Consider the following 16,762-nt stretch of genomic DNA (forward strand, 5'->3'; position numbering starts at 1 on the left):
CCTCGAAGCCCACCTCCACAGTGACACACTCCCTCCACCAAAGCCACACCTGCACCAACAACACCACACCTCCCAATACTGCCACCCCCTTTGGGGCCCATTTTCTTTCAGACTGCCACCACAGGGCATTAGGGAGGGACTGCAGACCAGACAGGGCTCAGGAGTCTCCACGCAGCGACCAACCACCCTTCTAACTGTATGTACTGCAGCCCCATAGGCATACCCAGCCCCCTGAGAAAGCAAAAATTATGTGTACACACATGACCTGGGCATCTTGTTGAAATGTTGGCTTCTGGAGCTAGGGAGCTGGTGTAGTGGGGAGGTGTTTACTGGATAAGCATGAGGACCTAAGTGGGAACCTCAGCCTCCATGTAAAGATCTGGGCAAGCTGGCTTGTATCTATAACCCCAGCACTGGCGTATTCGCGAAAGAGATGAGAAGGTCTCAGGGGTCTGCTTGCTGGCCAGTCTAGCCAGGTGGGAAACCTTTCCTTAAATAAAAATAGAAAAAAGAAAGGGAAAAAAACCAAGATGTAAAATGATTGAGGAAGACACTTGAAGTTACTCTCTGGCATGCACATACACACACACACACACACACACACACACACACACACACACGAGAGAGACAGGCAAAATTACCTGCCATGCCCTACCTCATACACACGAATGATACAGATTCCAAAGCGTGCTTCTCATCCCAGCACTCAGGAAGTGGAGCCAGGAGGGTTATCAGTTAGCTCCAGTTATATGAGACCCTTTCTCAGGAAAGAAAACAGCAATGGGGTGGGGCTTGGTTGGTCTCTGCGTTGTCCAGTGCGCACGAAGCCCTCCCTGGCTTTCATCCCCAGTACCACATGGACCCGGCACTCAGGAAGTAGAGACAAGAGGATCAGAAGTTCTGGGCCATCCTTGGCTACAACAAAGGGAGTTCAAGACTAGCCTGGGCTATAAGTGATCCACTCTGAAAGAATCAAACATTAAATGCTGATTATATGTGAAATGGGCCCTAGACATTTGTTACTAATTCCTTTGCAAGCTGACGTCATCATGTACCTGGTGGCAGTCTTGTCCCTGTTGCCCTTCCTCTGAAACCCCACTTCTGTTTCCCTTCCAGGCCATTCCAAGGACTCATCCCAAAGCCTGGTAAGTGGTATTCTGTGTGTTTGCCCACACAGTTATGGGAGCTCGGAGCCCAGTCCACCATGAGGCACAACTGCCTGGCTCAGGAGCCAGACCTGGGGTCCTAACACCGAAGCCACGGCCACAGGCTTCACCCAGTCAGAGGTTGCAGGCCCCTCGAACTCTAAGTGTCCTGGCTAACTCAGTGCATGGAGGAAATTGGAGACAAATGTATGAGTGTTGTCCACAGGGTGTGGGGGCTTGGTAGTGGGATGTGAGGGGTTGGGGGGCCGGGAAGATCACGTAGTCTATAAGCACTGACTGAACAAGCACACGGACCTGAGTCTGATCCCGGAGACCCACGGAAACGGCATATAATGACACATCCTTGTGATCCCTGTGCCAGGGCATGGACAAAGGCAGATTGCTGAGGCTCACCGACCAGCCTGCCTGGTCTGTTGAGAAAGCTCCCGGGCCCATGAAAGACCGACTCAAAAGAACAAAGGAAAAAGCTGAGCATAGGGCTGCAACCTTTAACCCCAGCATCAGAAAGGCAGAAGCAGGTGGATCTCCTGAGATCAAGGACAGGCTGGTTTACAGAGTGAGTTCCAGGACAGCCAGGGCTACACAGAGAAACCCTGTCTCAAAAGAAAAGAAAAGAAAAGAACTATGGATTCCCCAGTGTGGGGCTCGGGTGTGGCTAGTGGTAGAGCCCCTGCCTAGAATCCCCCAGTGAGGGGCTGGGGTGTGGCTCAGTGGTAGAGCACCTGCCTAGAATCCCCCAGTGAGGGGCTGGGGTGTGGCTCAGTGGTAGAGCCCCTGCCTAGAATCCCCCAGTGAGGGGCTGGGGTGTGGCTCAGTGATAGAGCACCTGCCTGGAATCTCACAGCGAGGAACTGGGCCAAGGATAAGTCAAGCTTGCTAAGATGACATGTATATATTTCACCATGCCTAGTTCATGTGCTTCTGGGGCTGGAACCAGGGCCTCGTGCATGTTAGGCAAGAACCTATAAAATTTGCTATATTCCTACCCACCAAGACCCTATCTTAAAAAGAACTTTAAAACAAACAGAAAAGCTCCTGACCCTATCGTACCCTCTACAGCAGCTCCCTGGGTAGGCTCTAGGATCCTGTGCCCACAATGGAGAGAGCCCTGGGTGTGGCCAGAGGCTGAGCCAGAGCTGGCAGTCAGCCCAGGGGGGAGGGGAGGGTGAGTGCTTCCTTAGGAGGGCAGCTGGGCACATGTGAACACAGAGGGCTGCCTTCCCACCAGTGGGAGGTCCAGAAAGTCCCTTTCTTGGGGCTGACCCTGGCCTAAGTTCATTTGTGAATGCAGGACTCTTCGCCAATGGCCAGCCCTGACCAAGTGACTGAGCCGATGTCACTGCTAAGTGGCGCTGCTCCTGTTCTTCAGGAAGCGTGGCTGAACCTAGAAACCCAGTGAGTGTATCTGTCAGCCAACCCACTATAGCCCTCAGGTCTCCCTCCTACCCTCTGTACCCTGCTTTTTTTGGAACAGGTCTTCATACGTATCCCATACTGGCCCCAAATTTGGGATCCTCCTGCCTCAGCCTCCAGAGTGTTGAGATTATAGTTGTGTGCCACCACTTCCCACGGGAAGAAACAGTCTCAGAGAGGTCAAGGAAATTTCTCAAAGTCACAGAGCATTCTCAGCCTGGCTGTGATTTGGAAGGAGGTCTTACCCACTTTTTGCTGGGTTGAACTTGTGACCCTGCCCACTACCAATCCTGCTAAGTGTCTCTTTGTCGCCCCCTCATGGCCACTATGTGCAATGACATGGGTCCTGCCTAACAATCTTAAATTCCCAGTTTGAAATTGGTTTACTTTTGGGGTTTGTTTTTTGGATTTTGAGTGTGTGTGTGTGTGTGTGTGTGTGTGTGTGTGTGTGTGTACACATATGTACACACTCAGATCTTCAGGCTTAGAGGCAAGTGTCCACCTGCTGAGTTATTTGGCTGGCTGCAGGTCCTGCTTTTTACGAAAGCTGTGGGGCTCAAACTCACGTCTTTATGTTTCCAAGATAAACACCTACCCATGAGCTCTCTCCTCAGCCCCGGTTTTTTGTTTGTTGCTACTGCTGTTATTTTATTTTATTGATTTATTTATTTTATGTCTTTGTTTTCCCTGCACCTTGTGTGTGCCTAGTGTGTGCAAGTCAGGGAACTGGTGTTGTAGATGGTCGTGAACCACTGTGAGTGCTGGGAACCAAACCCTGCTCTCCTGCAAGAACAGCGATCACTCTCTAGCCCCCACTCCCACCCCATGAGGCAGTGTCTCGTAGAGACCAGGCCAACCTGGAACTTGACGTTTAGCTGAGAATCATCTCTAACTTGGATCCCCCTGCCTCCACGCCACAGTGCTGGGATTACAGACCTGGGCCACTCCTTCACACTGGGCCACTCTTGACTGAGGGTTTTGTTGCTGTAATAAACACCGTGATCAAAAACACCTTAAGAAACCGGGTGGTGGCAGCATACACCTTTAATCCCAGCACTTGGGAAGCAGAGGCAGGTGAATCTCTGAGTTCGAGGCCAGCCTGGTCTACAGAGCAAGTTCTAGTATAGGCTCAAACTACAGAGAAATCCTGTCTCAATAAAACAAACTGCCTTAAAGAAGAAAGGGTTTATTTCATTCAGCTCACACCTCATAATGTCACTGAGGGAAGTCATAGCAGGAACCTGTAGCTGATGCAGAGGCCATGAAGGAACACTGTTTACTGGCTTTCTCTCCACAGCTTACTCAGCCCGCTTTCTTATACACCCCACAACTACGTGCCCAGGGGTGTCTCACCCACAGTGGGTCTGAGTACTCCTATATCAATGACTAAGAAAATGTACTACAGACAGGCGGTAGTGGCGTACGCCTTTAATCTCAGCTCTCAGGCAGCAGAGGCAGACGATTCTTTGTGAGTTTGAGGGCAGCCTGGTCTGCACAGCAAGTTCCCGGACAGCCAAGGCTACACTGAGAAACCCTGACTCAGGAGGGAAAAAAGGAAGGAAAGAAGGAAAAATACTGTACTATAGACTTGCCTACAGGCAATCTGATGGAGGGCATTATCTCATTGAGTTTAGCTTGTGTCAAGGAAAGGTCTTGGGAGCAGGTGCGGTCCCTTCTGTGTCGGGAGGGGTTCCCCAGCTGGGGTGCAGAGGTCCCTGTGGGCAAGGACTGTTGGAAGTAGAATCCCAGAGGACTCCCTGGAGCAATGAGGGTTACTAAGAGCGGGATTAGTAAGCGTCGTGGAGGGAGAAGAGGAAGATGGTCCTCTGCACACGTATAAACAGTGTGCACAGTTGAAGTCTTCCAAAAAAAAACAGGCTGAAGATTGGTTTCCGCAAATCCAGTGGCCACCTGCGGGTAGAGTCTTTCCAGTGACAAAGTCACTCACATCCGGAAGCTAGGGTGTAGCTGCCAGCCTGGGGAGGTGACATTCTCCACGTCAGGGTAGGGAGACAGCCGTGAACTCAGCCTTCCTACTTTTAGGTTTCTTTTGTTGTTGTTCGAAACAAAGCATCCCGGGCTGCCTTGAATTTGTTTAAAGAACTCTGACCTTTTTGAAACAAAGTGTCCCAGATATCCCTGGCTGCCTTGAACTTGCTGGGCAGCAAGGATGACCTTGAACCATGACCCTCTAGCCTCCATTCTACTTTTGAGGTGCTGGGATTTTTATAGGTGTGTACACCATGCCTGGCCATGCAACCCAGGGCTTCCTGCATGCTAGACAAGCGCTCTAGCAATAGAGTTACATCCCGAGCCAGCTTTCTGTCTTTCAGGTCTATGCCAACAGTCTGGTGTGGTGGTGTGGGGTTTTATTTTCAGGCATCAAGAGTTTTGTTTCCCAAATGATATCAGATTTGCATTTTCTGGTCATCATGGTGACCAGCTTCCACCTGGGGCAGGCGGACTGAAGAAGGAGCCAGGGACCATGACATGAGCTCAGGCCTCTGCAGATAGGCCCAGAGAGAGACAGAGGGAGGATTAAGATCTAGAAGGGGATGGAGTGGCCCTTAAGGAAGGTGGTGAAAAAGATGGCGGATGTAGGTGACACTTGTCTAAAGACCTGGATCTGTGGGACCGGGAGTTGGGGGAGCTTTGGAGGTAGTGAACTCCTCGTCAGTGGAGGCATTCAAAGCTGAGGTTAGGTCAGTCACTTCCCAAAGAGAATATTCCATATAGAATTTGCTGCAAAGGAGAACCGGAAGAGTTGTTCCCACGTCATGGTACCTGACAGGACCCACTTCCCTTAGCTGCCCAGTTAGAAGCTTCCCAACAGGCGGTCACTTCCTCTACAGGGTGTGGATGATGGACATCTGTCATCCTAGCACTTGGGAGGAGTTCAAGGCCAGCTTCAGTTACACAGGAAGTTTGAGTCTAGCCTAGGCTACAAGAGATCTCATCTCAAAACTGAATACTAAGAACTTGAGCTATGGTTCTGAGGTTAAGAGTATTTGCTGCTTTTCCAAAAGACCTGAGGTCGCTTCTCAGCAATTATATCGGGTGGTCACGGTTGCCTGTGACTCAGCTCCAGAGGATCCTGCAATCCCTTCTAGCCAACACAGGCACACACACTTGACACACACATGCATACACACATACTATGTCATCATCATGTCTTCTGACCTCAGGTGCAGTTTCAGTGCACTGTCAAGGAAAAAGGGATGCACTGGGGTCCCCACAGGCAGAGCTGTCCTGCTGGCTTCCTGTGTGACTCCAGCAAGCCAGGTTCGGCTCTTTTGAGCATCAGTGTCTGTATCTATAAAACAGGAAGGATTACCAGACAGTGGTGGCACATGGCATGCCTGCCATCCCCGAACTCAAGAGGCAGAGGCAGGTGGATCTCTCTGAGTTCAAGGCTAACCTCGTCTACAGATCCAGTTCCAGGATAGCCAGAGAGAAACCCTGTTTTGGAAATCAAAAACAAACAGGAAAGGTTGTTTTTCTCTACCCTGGGACCTATGTTAGACCTTGCAGATGCAGGCCTGGAAAGCCCTTGTGTGTTGGGTCCCTGGTGCCCAGAAACCTGAGTACCCCAGGGAGCTAGAAAGAGATTCTCAGCAGCCCCAGTTTAATCTAGGACACCCCACAGTCGACCTCCCAGTTCAGGTTCAATGATTATGCCCTACCCCACCCTGGAGAGAATTTATTCCAGCCACTCACAGCGTGGGGGTGGGGGGAATTAAAACTCTTTGATAATAGCATGTTCCCAGAGAGAAGCCAGCCTGGAGCAGAACTCTCCTGTGGCTTTATGTAGGTTTAAGCAATTGTATTGTTTTTGTACATTCTCCTTCATTCTATCCGTCTGTCCGTCCATCCATGTCATGTCATCCCCCACCCCTAGCCAGGTTACACTTTGAGCAGTTAGCTGTGTTTTACAGAGGCAGAAACTGCAAGTTTGGTCGTTTGTGAACAAATGGGGAGATTTATAAAGTAGAAGTATTGTCACAGTTATCTTAAGACAGACCAAGGTTGCCATTAAGTGAGGTCGTCAGAATTTGGCTTCTCCTGTTGAGAGGCGCGAGGTTTTCTCTGTAGCTTTGGAGCCTGTCCTGGAACTTGCTCTTGTAGACCAGGCTGGTCTTGAACTCAAGAGATCCACCTGCTTCTGCTTAGTGCTGGCATTAAAGGCACGCGCCACCACCAGCCTGGCCAACTTAATCTTTTCTAATCAAGTTGATTGGTAAATCTTTTATAACTTCAGTGTTTCACTGGGGAAAGTGGATATGCCATTTCTCTGGCGATGTCTGGAGAAACGTGTGGTGGCATACATCTTTAAACCCAGCACCGGGAAGCAGAGGCATACTGAGGTCAGGCTGGCAAAAGCTACAACATTGCTGGGTGGTGATGGCACAGACCTTTCAGGGGGAGCTCTGTGAGTTTGAGGCCAGCCTGGTCTAAGACAAAGTGAGTTCCAGGACAGCCAGGGCTACAAAGAGAAACCCTGTCTCAAAATACAATACAAAACATAAGCTACATATTAAGACCAGCTATCAGAAAAAAATAAAACCCACAAAAATGGTAACAAAAGTTTAAATATATAAATAAGATGCTAGAAGCACAGAGCAAGGCCAGCCATGCCCCCGTGTCACTCAAAAAAAAAAAAAAAGCCAGGCAGTGGTGGCACACACCTTTAATCCCAGGACTCAGGAGGCAGAGGCAGGCAGATCTCTGAGTTCGAGGCCAGCCTGGTCTATAAGAGATAGCTCCAAAACAGGCTCTAAAACTACAGCGAAACCCTGTCTTGAAAAACCAAAAAAGAAAAATACAAACAAACAAAAAAACATCCTTTGAAACCGAGTGAGCTGAGTCGTGGTTCAGTGGCTCAGCGTGCCGTCCACTCTGGTCCGTCCCCAGGACTAAGCAGGGCATGGTGGAACATTCCTCTAATCCCAGCCCTTGAAGACTGAGAGAGGATGATTGTGTTCAAGGCCAGCTGGGGCTCCAGTGTAAGACCCTGTCTTCCAAACATGAAAACAAAACGAAAGGGAAGCATTCCAGTCCCCTGGGGGATGCCTCTTGTACCCTGCCAAGTGTCCCGTCACCCCTGACTCTGGGGCTATGACTGGATTCCCTACACTGTCAGCTCCTCTTGGGGTGCTCTGTGCCTGGCCTCTGGTGGGGATACTGCTTGGGAAATTTAGGTGGATGGGCAGATGAGCAGGTGTGTAGATGGGTCGAGAGGGGGCGGGTGTGTGGATGGAAGAATGGGAGGTGAGGGGGCGGGTGTGTGGATGGAAGAATGGGAGGTGAGGGGGCGGGTGTGTGGATGGAAGAATGGGAGGTGAGGGGGCGGGTGTGTGGATGGAAGAATGGGAGGTGAGGGGGCGGGTGTGTGGATGGAAGAATGGGAGGTGAGGAGTAGGTGTGTGGATGGAGATGAAGGGGTGGGTGTAGGGATGGATATGAATGGGAGGTGAGGGGGCGGGTGTGTGGATGGAAGAATGGGAGGTGAGGGGGCGGGTGTGTGGATGGAAGAATGGGAGGTGAGGGGGCGGGTGTGTGGATGGAAGAATGGGAGGTGAGGGGCAGGTGTGTGGATGGAAGAATGGGAGGTGAGGGGCGGGTGTGTGGATGGAAGAATGGGAGGTGAGGGGGCGGGTGTGTGGATGGAAGAATGGGAGGTGAGGGGGCGGGTGTGTGGATGGAAGAATGGGAGGTGAGGGGCGGGTGTGTGGATGGAAGAATGGGAGGTGAGGGGCGGGTGTGTGGATGGAAGAATGGGAGGTGAGGGGGCGGGTGTGTGGATGGATATGAATGGAGGTGAGGAGTGGGTGTGTAGATGGATGAATGGAGGTGACGGTGTGTGTGTGTGTGTGTGTGTGTGTGTGTGTGTGTGTGTGAATGGATATGAATGGAGGTGAGGGATGGGTGTATGGATGGATATGAATGGAGATGAGGGGGTGGGTGTGTGGATGGATATGAATAGGAGGTGAGGAGTAGGTGTGTGGATGGAGATGAAGGGGTGGGTGTAGGGATGGATATGAATGGGAGGTGAGGGGGTGGGTGTGTGGATGGACGAATGGGAGACAGGGGGTGGATATACATAAGAGACCAAAGCAGCTGCAGTGGAGAAGGCATTATCTGGAGAGCTGCCCTGCAGGCCGGGGCCACATGGGAGAAGCATACGCCAGTTCTTCAGCGCAATTTTCTCCCTGCAGATGAGGATGACGCCAACAGACTCGGGGAGAAGGTGATCCTCCGAGAGCAAGTGAAGGAGCTCTTCAATGAGAAATACGGTCAGTGCCCCCACCCGGGTGACGGGTGTGTGTGTGTGTGTGTGTGTGTGTGTGTGCGCGTGCAGGCCAGTTTGCATGACCACAATGGCTGATGGCATGTGTGTTAGGTACTTTTGCTCATTGCTGTGACAGATACCCCATCCAAGGAAGGAAGGTTTGCTTTGGGTCACAGATTAAAGCTAGTCCATAGGGCAAGGTCATGTGTGAAGCAACTGTTCATGTCTGCAGTCAGGAAGCAGAGAGAGATGAGTGCTAGGGTCGGCTCCCTTTGTCCATTTTAATTCAGTTCTGGAAGCCCAGCCTGTAACATGATACCACCCACCTTTAGAGTGGGGCTTCCCACATCAGTTAACCCAATCTAGAAACTTGCTCACATACAGATGTGCCCAGAGGTATGTCTTCTAGGTCATTCTAGAACCTGTGGATGATCGGATGAACTCTCATAACGTAGTTGGATGGAGTTGCTGTACCTGGGGTGGAATGTCTGCTGAGTTCGCCTGTCAGAGTCACCAGCTCTTCCCTAGAGTGATTCACCTTATGACATGGGGGCATCTCTCTCTGGCTCTGACCTGTGCTCTCTAGGTGAGGCCCTGGGACTGAATCGGCCTGTGTTGGTCCCTTACAAACTGATCCGGGACAGCCCAGATGCTGTGGAGGTGAAAGGTCTCCCCGATGACATCCCCTTCCGGAACCCCAACACCTATGACATCCATCGGCTGGAGAAGATCCTGAAGGCCAGGGAGCATGTGCGGATGGTTATCATCAACCAACTCCAGTAAGTGCTACAGGGCAGACAGCAGGGCAAGAGCTGTGGGAGAGGAGAGGGTACCCCCCTGGCCAAGGGTACCAATCAGCACGCCGAACCAGAGGTCAGAGAGAATCCTGAGTCAGAAAACCAACTCCCAAGTCTTTTGTTGCTTTGAGACAGAGTCTCCTGTAGCCCAGGCTGGCCTGGAACACACTGTGTTATTGAGGCTGACCTTGAACTCCTACTAGTCCTCCTTCTGCCTGGGATTACAGGCGTGAGCCACTCCTAGTTCAGTCTGAGTATCCTTGAGTATCCTCTGTACTCAAGGTATTTTAGGACGGAGCTGGAGAGAGGGTTAGCAGTTTAGAGCTCTTGTTGCTCTTGTAGAGGATCCAGGTTCGATTCTCAGTGTCCGCATGGTAACACAACCATCCCTAAGTCCATTTCCAGGAGAGCCGAAGCCGTCCTCTGACTTCCTTGGGCACTGTGCATGAATATGGTACACATACACCTGTGCACACAGAAACTCATACAGTAAAATAAAGAATTATTTAAAAAAAAAAAAAGGGAAGAAGAAGAGGCAGGTGGATCTCTGTGAGTTCGAGGCCAGCCTGGTCTACAAGAGCTAGTTCCAGGACAGGCTCCAAAGCTTCAGCGAAATCCTGTCTTGAAAAAAAACCAAAAAGATAAAAAATTTAAAAAAAAAAAATTAAAAAGAAACATCTTTTTTAAATTTTGAGGTAGGAGCTGGGGAGGTGTACAATTGGTATAAAATGCTTATCATATAGGCTGGAGAGATGGCTCAGAGGTTAAGAGCACTGGCTGCTCTTCCGGAGGTCCTGAGTTCAATTCCCAGCAACCACATGGTGGCTCACAACCATCTGTAATGAGATCTGATGCCCTCTTCCGGCCTGCAGGCATACATGGAGGCTGAACACTGTGTACATAATAAATAAATCTTTTTAAAAAAAAATGCTTATCATACAAGCATGAAGACCTGAGTACTGAAGACCACTCTTGGGGAGGCAAAAGCAAGAGAATCCCAGGGACACGTTGGCCATCCAGACTACCTTCAGTTTAGTGAGTGATTCTGCCTGGAAATACAGCATGGACTCTAGAGGGATGGCTCAGCAGGTAGAAGCGTTTGTGTAATCACGAGAACTGGAGCTTGGATTCCAGTTCCCACATAACACGTGGGGCTTCTCATGCATGCCCGTGGCCCCATGAGTAGGGTTGAGACAGGATGGTATCTGGAGTTGGCTGACTTCCAGCCTAGTGAGAAAACACTAGTACCAGTTTTAGGGAGGGTCTGTGCCCCCAAGGGAGATTGGGAGAATGGTAAAGGAAGACTCTTGGTACCCTCCCTTCTGGCGTCCTCCTGTGCATGTCAGCTTGCACACTTGTGTACACACATGTACATAATAAAAATTCTTTAGAATAAAAATAACATAGAGGGTAGCTGAGAAAAACACCCAACATTGACCTGTGCCCTCCACACACATGCATACTATTACACACACACACACACACACACACACACACACACACATGCACACACAGGTCCCCGGTGAGGTGACTCAGCAGGTAAAGATTAAAGATGCTCGCCACCAAGCCTGACAACCTAAGTAAGATTTGCTGGGACTCACATCATAAACGGAGTGAACTAACTCGACTCCCACCCTGACCACTACCGAACACACATGCACCCGTGCATACACAAAATAAATAAATATAAGGAAAAAACTTTAAACAAAAAGAAAAAAATGAGCCAGGGAGTGGAGAGAGAAGAGGAAGCGATGGTCCCAGGATCCCCACTGATCACCTGACCACAATGCCTTATCCCTACCCCAAGGCCCTACCTCATCAAGGTCTAGCCAGGTTGGCATCCACATATTTAACACATGGACCACTGGGCAACACTTAGGGTGTAAAACTATAGCGTGACCTGACCGGGCAATTGCTACATCAATACGGAGAGCGGATGTCCGTCTCCCAAGGAGTGGGTGAGGAGAGGAAAGCTCCTACCTGTGACCTTGCTTCTCTCTCTTTCAGACCTTTTGCCGAAGTCTGCAATGATTCCAAGGTGCCAGGTGAGTCAGAGGCAGGAGAGGCCAGCCTTTTGCCTCATGGGGACCAGTCTCTGGCCTTCAAAAATACAAAAAGCACAGGCAGGCACAGACCTTGAGGATAGTTCAGTGGATAAAGGTGCTTGCTGCTAATCCTGATGAACTGAGTTCAAATCCCTAGGACCCACATGATGGAGAAACTGAGCCAATTCCTGCAAGTTGTCCTCTGACCTCCATTCATGTGCCATATATGCATGCATAAATAAATATTTCTAAAAATAAAAAATAGGTAAGGCTGGGGAGTGGCTCAGTCAGGAGAGTATACCCAAAGCCCTTTTATGATTCCCCTAGCATCACATAAATCAGGAATAGTGACACGCACCTTTAATCCCGGTACGGGGGGGGGGGGTCGGATACAGGCAGGAGGATCGGGAGTCAAGGCCAAGATCAGCTACACAGTGACTTGGAAGCCAGCCCAAGCTACATGAGACCCTGTCTCAGCAAACCAAACTGAGACACTTTGGTGGGAAGTGGGTAGAGGAACCTAGGGCTTTTGACGGTCACCAGGAGATAGCCATATTAGAGATCAGATACTCTGGGTGAGCTAGAGCGCTGTACTCGGCCTGTTGAGCTGGGCAAGGGGTATTTTTAGAAGCAAAGAGGGTAGGTAAATAGGAGCCAGAAGTGGGACAACCGGCCCTTAGGTCTGCTTGGGGAATGAGCCTGGACAACTGAGCCTCAGTGGATGGGTAGAGAGAGTCACAGAGCCTAGGACGCTGGGAAAGGGTGTAGCTTTAGGTCAGAGGTATAGCACCTGCCTAGAATCCCCCCAGTGAGGGCCTAAGAGTATGGTTCAACATGCGCCAGGCCCTGGGTTCCATCCCCAGGATATTGGGGCGGCGGAGGGGGGGAGACGTCAAAACACTGAAAATCTAAAAGCAAGGGCTTTCTCCAGGGAGTTCAGGAGGCCGACGCAGAACGGCCCCCAGCATCCGGTCTCAGCAACTGTTTCTCCCATCAGCCAAAGACATTCCCAAGCGCAAGAGGAAGCGGGTCTCTGAAGGCAACTCGGTCTCCTCCTCTTCCTCTTCTTCATCCTCGTCCTCTAACCCAGAGTCTGTGGCATCCACCAACCAGATCTCCCTTGTGGTAAAGTCACGCAGATCTGAACGTCACCCTAATCCCGGGTAGCCTTTGCCCAGCCCTCAGTCAGGACCACCCACACAGCTCCAGGAACTGGGAGGCACCGTGCTAACCTCCGAGGTGCAGGCCCATCCACTTGTTTTGCCCACAGGATAGACTGAGAGGGTCTGTGCAGTCAGTCAGTGCAGAGATTGAAGTGCTGGTGTGGCCAGCCAGCAATGTGTGTAATGAACGCAGCAGAGGGTCGATGGTGACGTGGCAGAACTCAGTCTCCATCATCTATCGGCCACGTTGCTGAGTGTGGCCCTTGCCTGATTCAGAGGAAGACCTATGTAAAGAACTGGGCCTGGTGGCCTATGCCTATAGCCCCAGAAATTCGAGGTCCAGCTTGGGTTATATGAGATCAGAATGCTTGCCCTTGCTTACATGAAGCCCTGGCTTAGGTCCCCAGCTTTGCGTAAACTAGACCTGATGGCACATGCCTGTAATCCCAGTACTGGAGAGGTAGAGGCAGGAGGATCAGACGTTTAAGGTCAACCTCAGCATCTCAGATGAGAAATTTTTTTTTATAGTTTTTGCAATTTTTTTTATTTTTTTTTATTTTTTTAAATATTTATTTATTTATTATGTATACAGTATACAATATTCTGTCTGTGTGTATGTCTGCAGACCAGAAGAGGGCAGCAGACCCCATTACAGATGGTTGTGAGCCACCATGTGGTTGCCGGGAATTGAACTCAGGACCTTTGGAAGAGCAGGCAATGCTCTTAACCACTGAGCCATCTCTCCAGCCCTCAAATAAGAAATTTGAGGCTAGCCTGGGCTGTGTGAGACTGTCTCAATAGAAAAGAATGGAGGGAAAAGGGGGAACAAAGACTCATTTTAGGATTTCTAGACCCTTTGTACATCCCTTCAGCCCCTTTCTGGGTACTGCCGCAAGCCCAGAATTTGCATTTTCTCCTACCTTCGTTTTTATCATTGAGTACGCCTTCCTTTTACCCCTGTGGGGTGAAGCTGGGTGTATGATGCTTACTGCACCTGCTCACTCAGTCCTCGCTGGTGTCTGATCCACATGTTGAACCCCTGGAACACAGGTGGGGGACAGTCACACCAGGCTCTACCTGTGTCACCTCGGGGAGGTCTCTTGCCCTCTCTGGGCCTCAGTGGCTGCAAAAGTAACATTTGAGTTCACCCTCAAGGAAAGCGAGCCAGTTATTCCGCGAGGTCTTCGTGTCCTCGGGTGTCCTAACCTGGCTCCTCTGTCCCCCTCTTTCCAGCAGTGGCCAGTGTACATGGTGGACTATTCCGGACTAAACGTGCAGCTTCCAGATCCCCTTGACTATTAGACCTCAGAGCCGAATCAGGACCTCAACTCAGAAAGACTAAAGGAAATGTAATTTATGTACAAAGTATATTCGGATATGTATCGATGCCTTTTAGTTTTTCCAATGATTTTTACACTATATTCCTGCCGCCAAGGCCTTTTTAAATAAGTAAAAAAAAAAAAAAGAAAAAGAAAAAAAAAGTTTGGCCTTTATTTATTTTTTTTACAATGGTTATGTGTTATGCTTCTGGTGGTGTGGCCCCAGCAGCCACTCAGGGATTGAGTCAGGCAAGACACCAACCAGCTCAGGTGCCTTGATTTCATACTCTGGGGTCTCACTGTGATGTCCAGGGACAGAACTTATTTTCTTTACTACCAAGGGACTAGTGGCCACTGGAGGAGCCGCCAGAGTGCTTACCCGGCTTTCACCAAGCCATGGGTTCCACCCTGGTATTGTATATCCGGGACGTGATGGTGCACACCTGTCACCCCAGCACTCAGGAAGTGGGGACAGGAGGACCAGGACTTCCCATCTGGGACTGGGGAAAGTATGCCTGTCTTTGCATGCATGATCACCTGACTTCAGAATCCCAGTATCCAGGTAAAAAGCTGTGCACCGTGGCATGGCATCCGCCTATAACCCCAGCGATGGGAGGCTGGAAACAAGAGGATCCCTGGAGCTTGCTGGCCTGCTAACCTAACCGTGAGCTCTGGGTTCAGAGAAGGAGCCTGTCTTCAAAAATTCGATGAAAAGGGGAATAGCAAGATGGCTTAGGGGGTAGAGGTTCTTGCCGCCAAGCCTGACAACCTGAGTTCAGTCCCAGGGACCACGGGAGGAAAGGAGGAGAAAATGGACTCGTGCACATTCTTCTCCGACCTCCACACATATGCTGTCATGTGGGAACACACACAAAGTGTGATTTTTCACTTATATATATCTATTTCAATGTGTTTATGTGTATCCTGAAGTAATGGAGGCAGACATCCCGTGTTGACCACCAGCCTTCAAACACACGTCTAAGCACATTTGTATACACGTTCCACACATTCAGATACACACACATACACCATATACATACACAAAATGGTTCAAGGCTAACTTGCAATACGTCTAACCTTATGGGGGGGGTTGTTTATATTGTTTTGGTTTGGTTTTTTGAGACAGGGTTTTTCTGTGTGGCCTTAGCTGTCCTGGAACTCGCTCTGTAGACCAGGCTGCCCTTGAACTCAGAGATCCCCCTGCCTCTGCCTCCTGAGTGCTAGGATTAAAGATGCGCGCCATCGCTGCCACCGCCAGGCACAGCCAGTGCTCTTAACAGCTGAGCCATCTCTCCAGGCCTAAAATTAAAGGCATGCATACCCATTACCTGGCATTTTTCCCCTTTGCTTGCTTACTTTAAAAAAAAAAAAAAATTGAGACCATATGTTTGAAGGGGGGAAAAAGTCTCTAGAAAGAGAAATACCATATTGTCCTTTTTATTTCCATAATAGTAAATGCTGATTACTGGAATTCTTGACTTTCTGCCTCTGTACAGCTTTCAACCACACACACACACACACACACACACACACACACACACACTCAGGAAGACTTTCTCTTCCTGTGTCCCTTTCATGGCCCTGTCTATCTTGCCTGAACATATTACATCGTAGTCACCGGAAAGAAGAGGACACAATGACCCCAGGATCTGACTCTGATGCTCCAGTCCAGGTGTTTCTGCCGGGCCTGTGCATCCTCACTGGGAGAGGGGCCTTGTCCCAGACATCTGGATCAGCTTCCTCCTGGAAAGATATTACAGACCCCAAAGTTAGCATGCCCCTGTCCATCTCTGCTGGCATCCAACCCCCACCATAGACACACCAGCCACTAGCTGGCCTCCTTTTCCACATCTCAGAGATGGAAGGGGAAGTAGGGACACACAACACCAGGTACTCACCATCATCTCTGGCTCCTGAATTTTTTTTTTTTTTTTTTTTTTGAGACAGGGTCTCATGTGACTCAGGCTGGCCTCCACTTCTTACATAACTGACAATGACCTTGAAGTTGGGGGTCTTCCTGTGTGCTCCTCCTAACACTAGAATTACACAGGGCATTCACCACCACACTCAGCCCTTTCTCTTCAAGACCCTGCACTCCGTCATGGGCCACCATCCTTGGTCCTGTGGTACACCTCGAACCCCAGTTTAGAGGGCTGAGGCAGGAGGATCTGGAGTTGAAGACCAGACCAAAAGGCACTCACTTCAAAAGCCTGGTAAGTTCAAGTTGAGACCCTGTCTAAAACTACAAAATGGAACAAATATAGGATAGCACCCTGCAGTCACCCAGCCTTTGGGAAGTGAGGCTAGGAGATCAGTTCAAGGACATCCTCCTTACATAGCAAATCAGGAGGCCAGTCTGGACCACAAAGGACCCTTTTTTAAAAAAACAAAACCATAATCTGAGCCTGGTGAATCTCTTGAGTCCAACCTGGTCTACCGAGGGAATGCCAGGGTAGCTAGGGCTACACAGAGAAACCCTGTATTGGAAACAAAACAAAAACAGGACGGGCAAGACAGCCCCACTGTTAGGAGTATATCCTGCTTTTACCGAAGTGCCAAGCCTCCCAGCA

General features: G+C 50.0%; 1 protein-coding gene across 13 annotated transcripts in view; it reads left to right on the plus strand.

Moving 5' to 3' along the window:
* Gtf2ird1 (GTF2I repeat domain containing 1) overlaps positions 1-14,348 on the plus strand; it is a 91,246-nt gene extending 76,898 nt beyond the window's left edge. For 9 of the 13 annotated variants that reach the window (XM_041648303.1, XM_041648297.1, XM_041648307.1 and 6 more), the window contains 6 exons: positions 1,117-1,145; positions 8,795-8,872; positions 9,455-9,647; positions 11,673-11,710; positions 12,642-12,835; positions 14,107-14,348. In XM_041648303.1, coding sequence (XP_041504237.1) covers positions 1,117-1,145; positions 8,795-8,872; positions 9,455-9,647; positions 11,673-11,710; positions 12,642-12,835; positions 14,107-14,175 — 601 coding nt within the window. In that variant the 3' untranslated portion in view covers positions 14,176-14,348. The remainder of the gene's footprint in view (positions 1-1,116; positions 1,146-8,794; positions 8,873-9,454; positions 9,648-11,672; positions 11,711-12,641; positions 12,836-14,106) is intronic. The other 4 variants (XM_041648300.1, XM_041648311.1, XM_041648299.1 and 1 more) reach the window with 3 other exon arrangements.
* The last annotated feature ends 2,414 nt before the right edge of the window (positions 14,349-16,762 follow it).

Source organism: Microtus oregoni, unplaced genomic scaffold, assembly GCF_018167655.1.
Source record: "Microtus oregoni isolate MIOR12 unplaced genomic scaffold, Mior012 000003F_ref0000135, whole genome shotgun sequence".
Lineage (NCBI taxonomy): Eukaryota > Metazoa > Chordata > Mammalia > Rodentia > Cricetidae > Microtus > Microtus oregoni.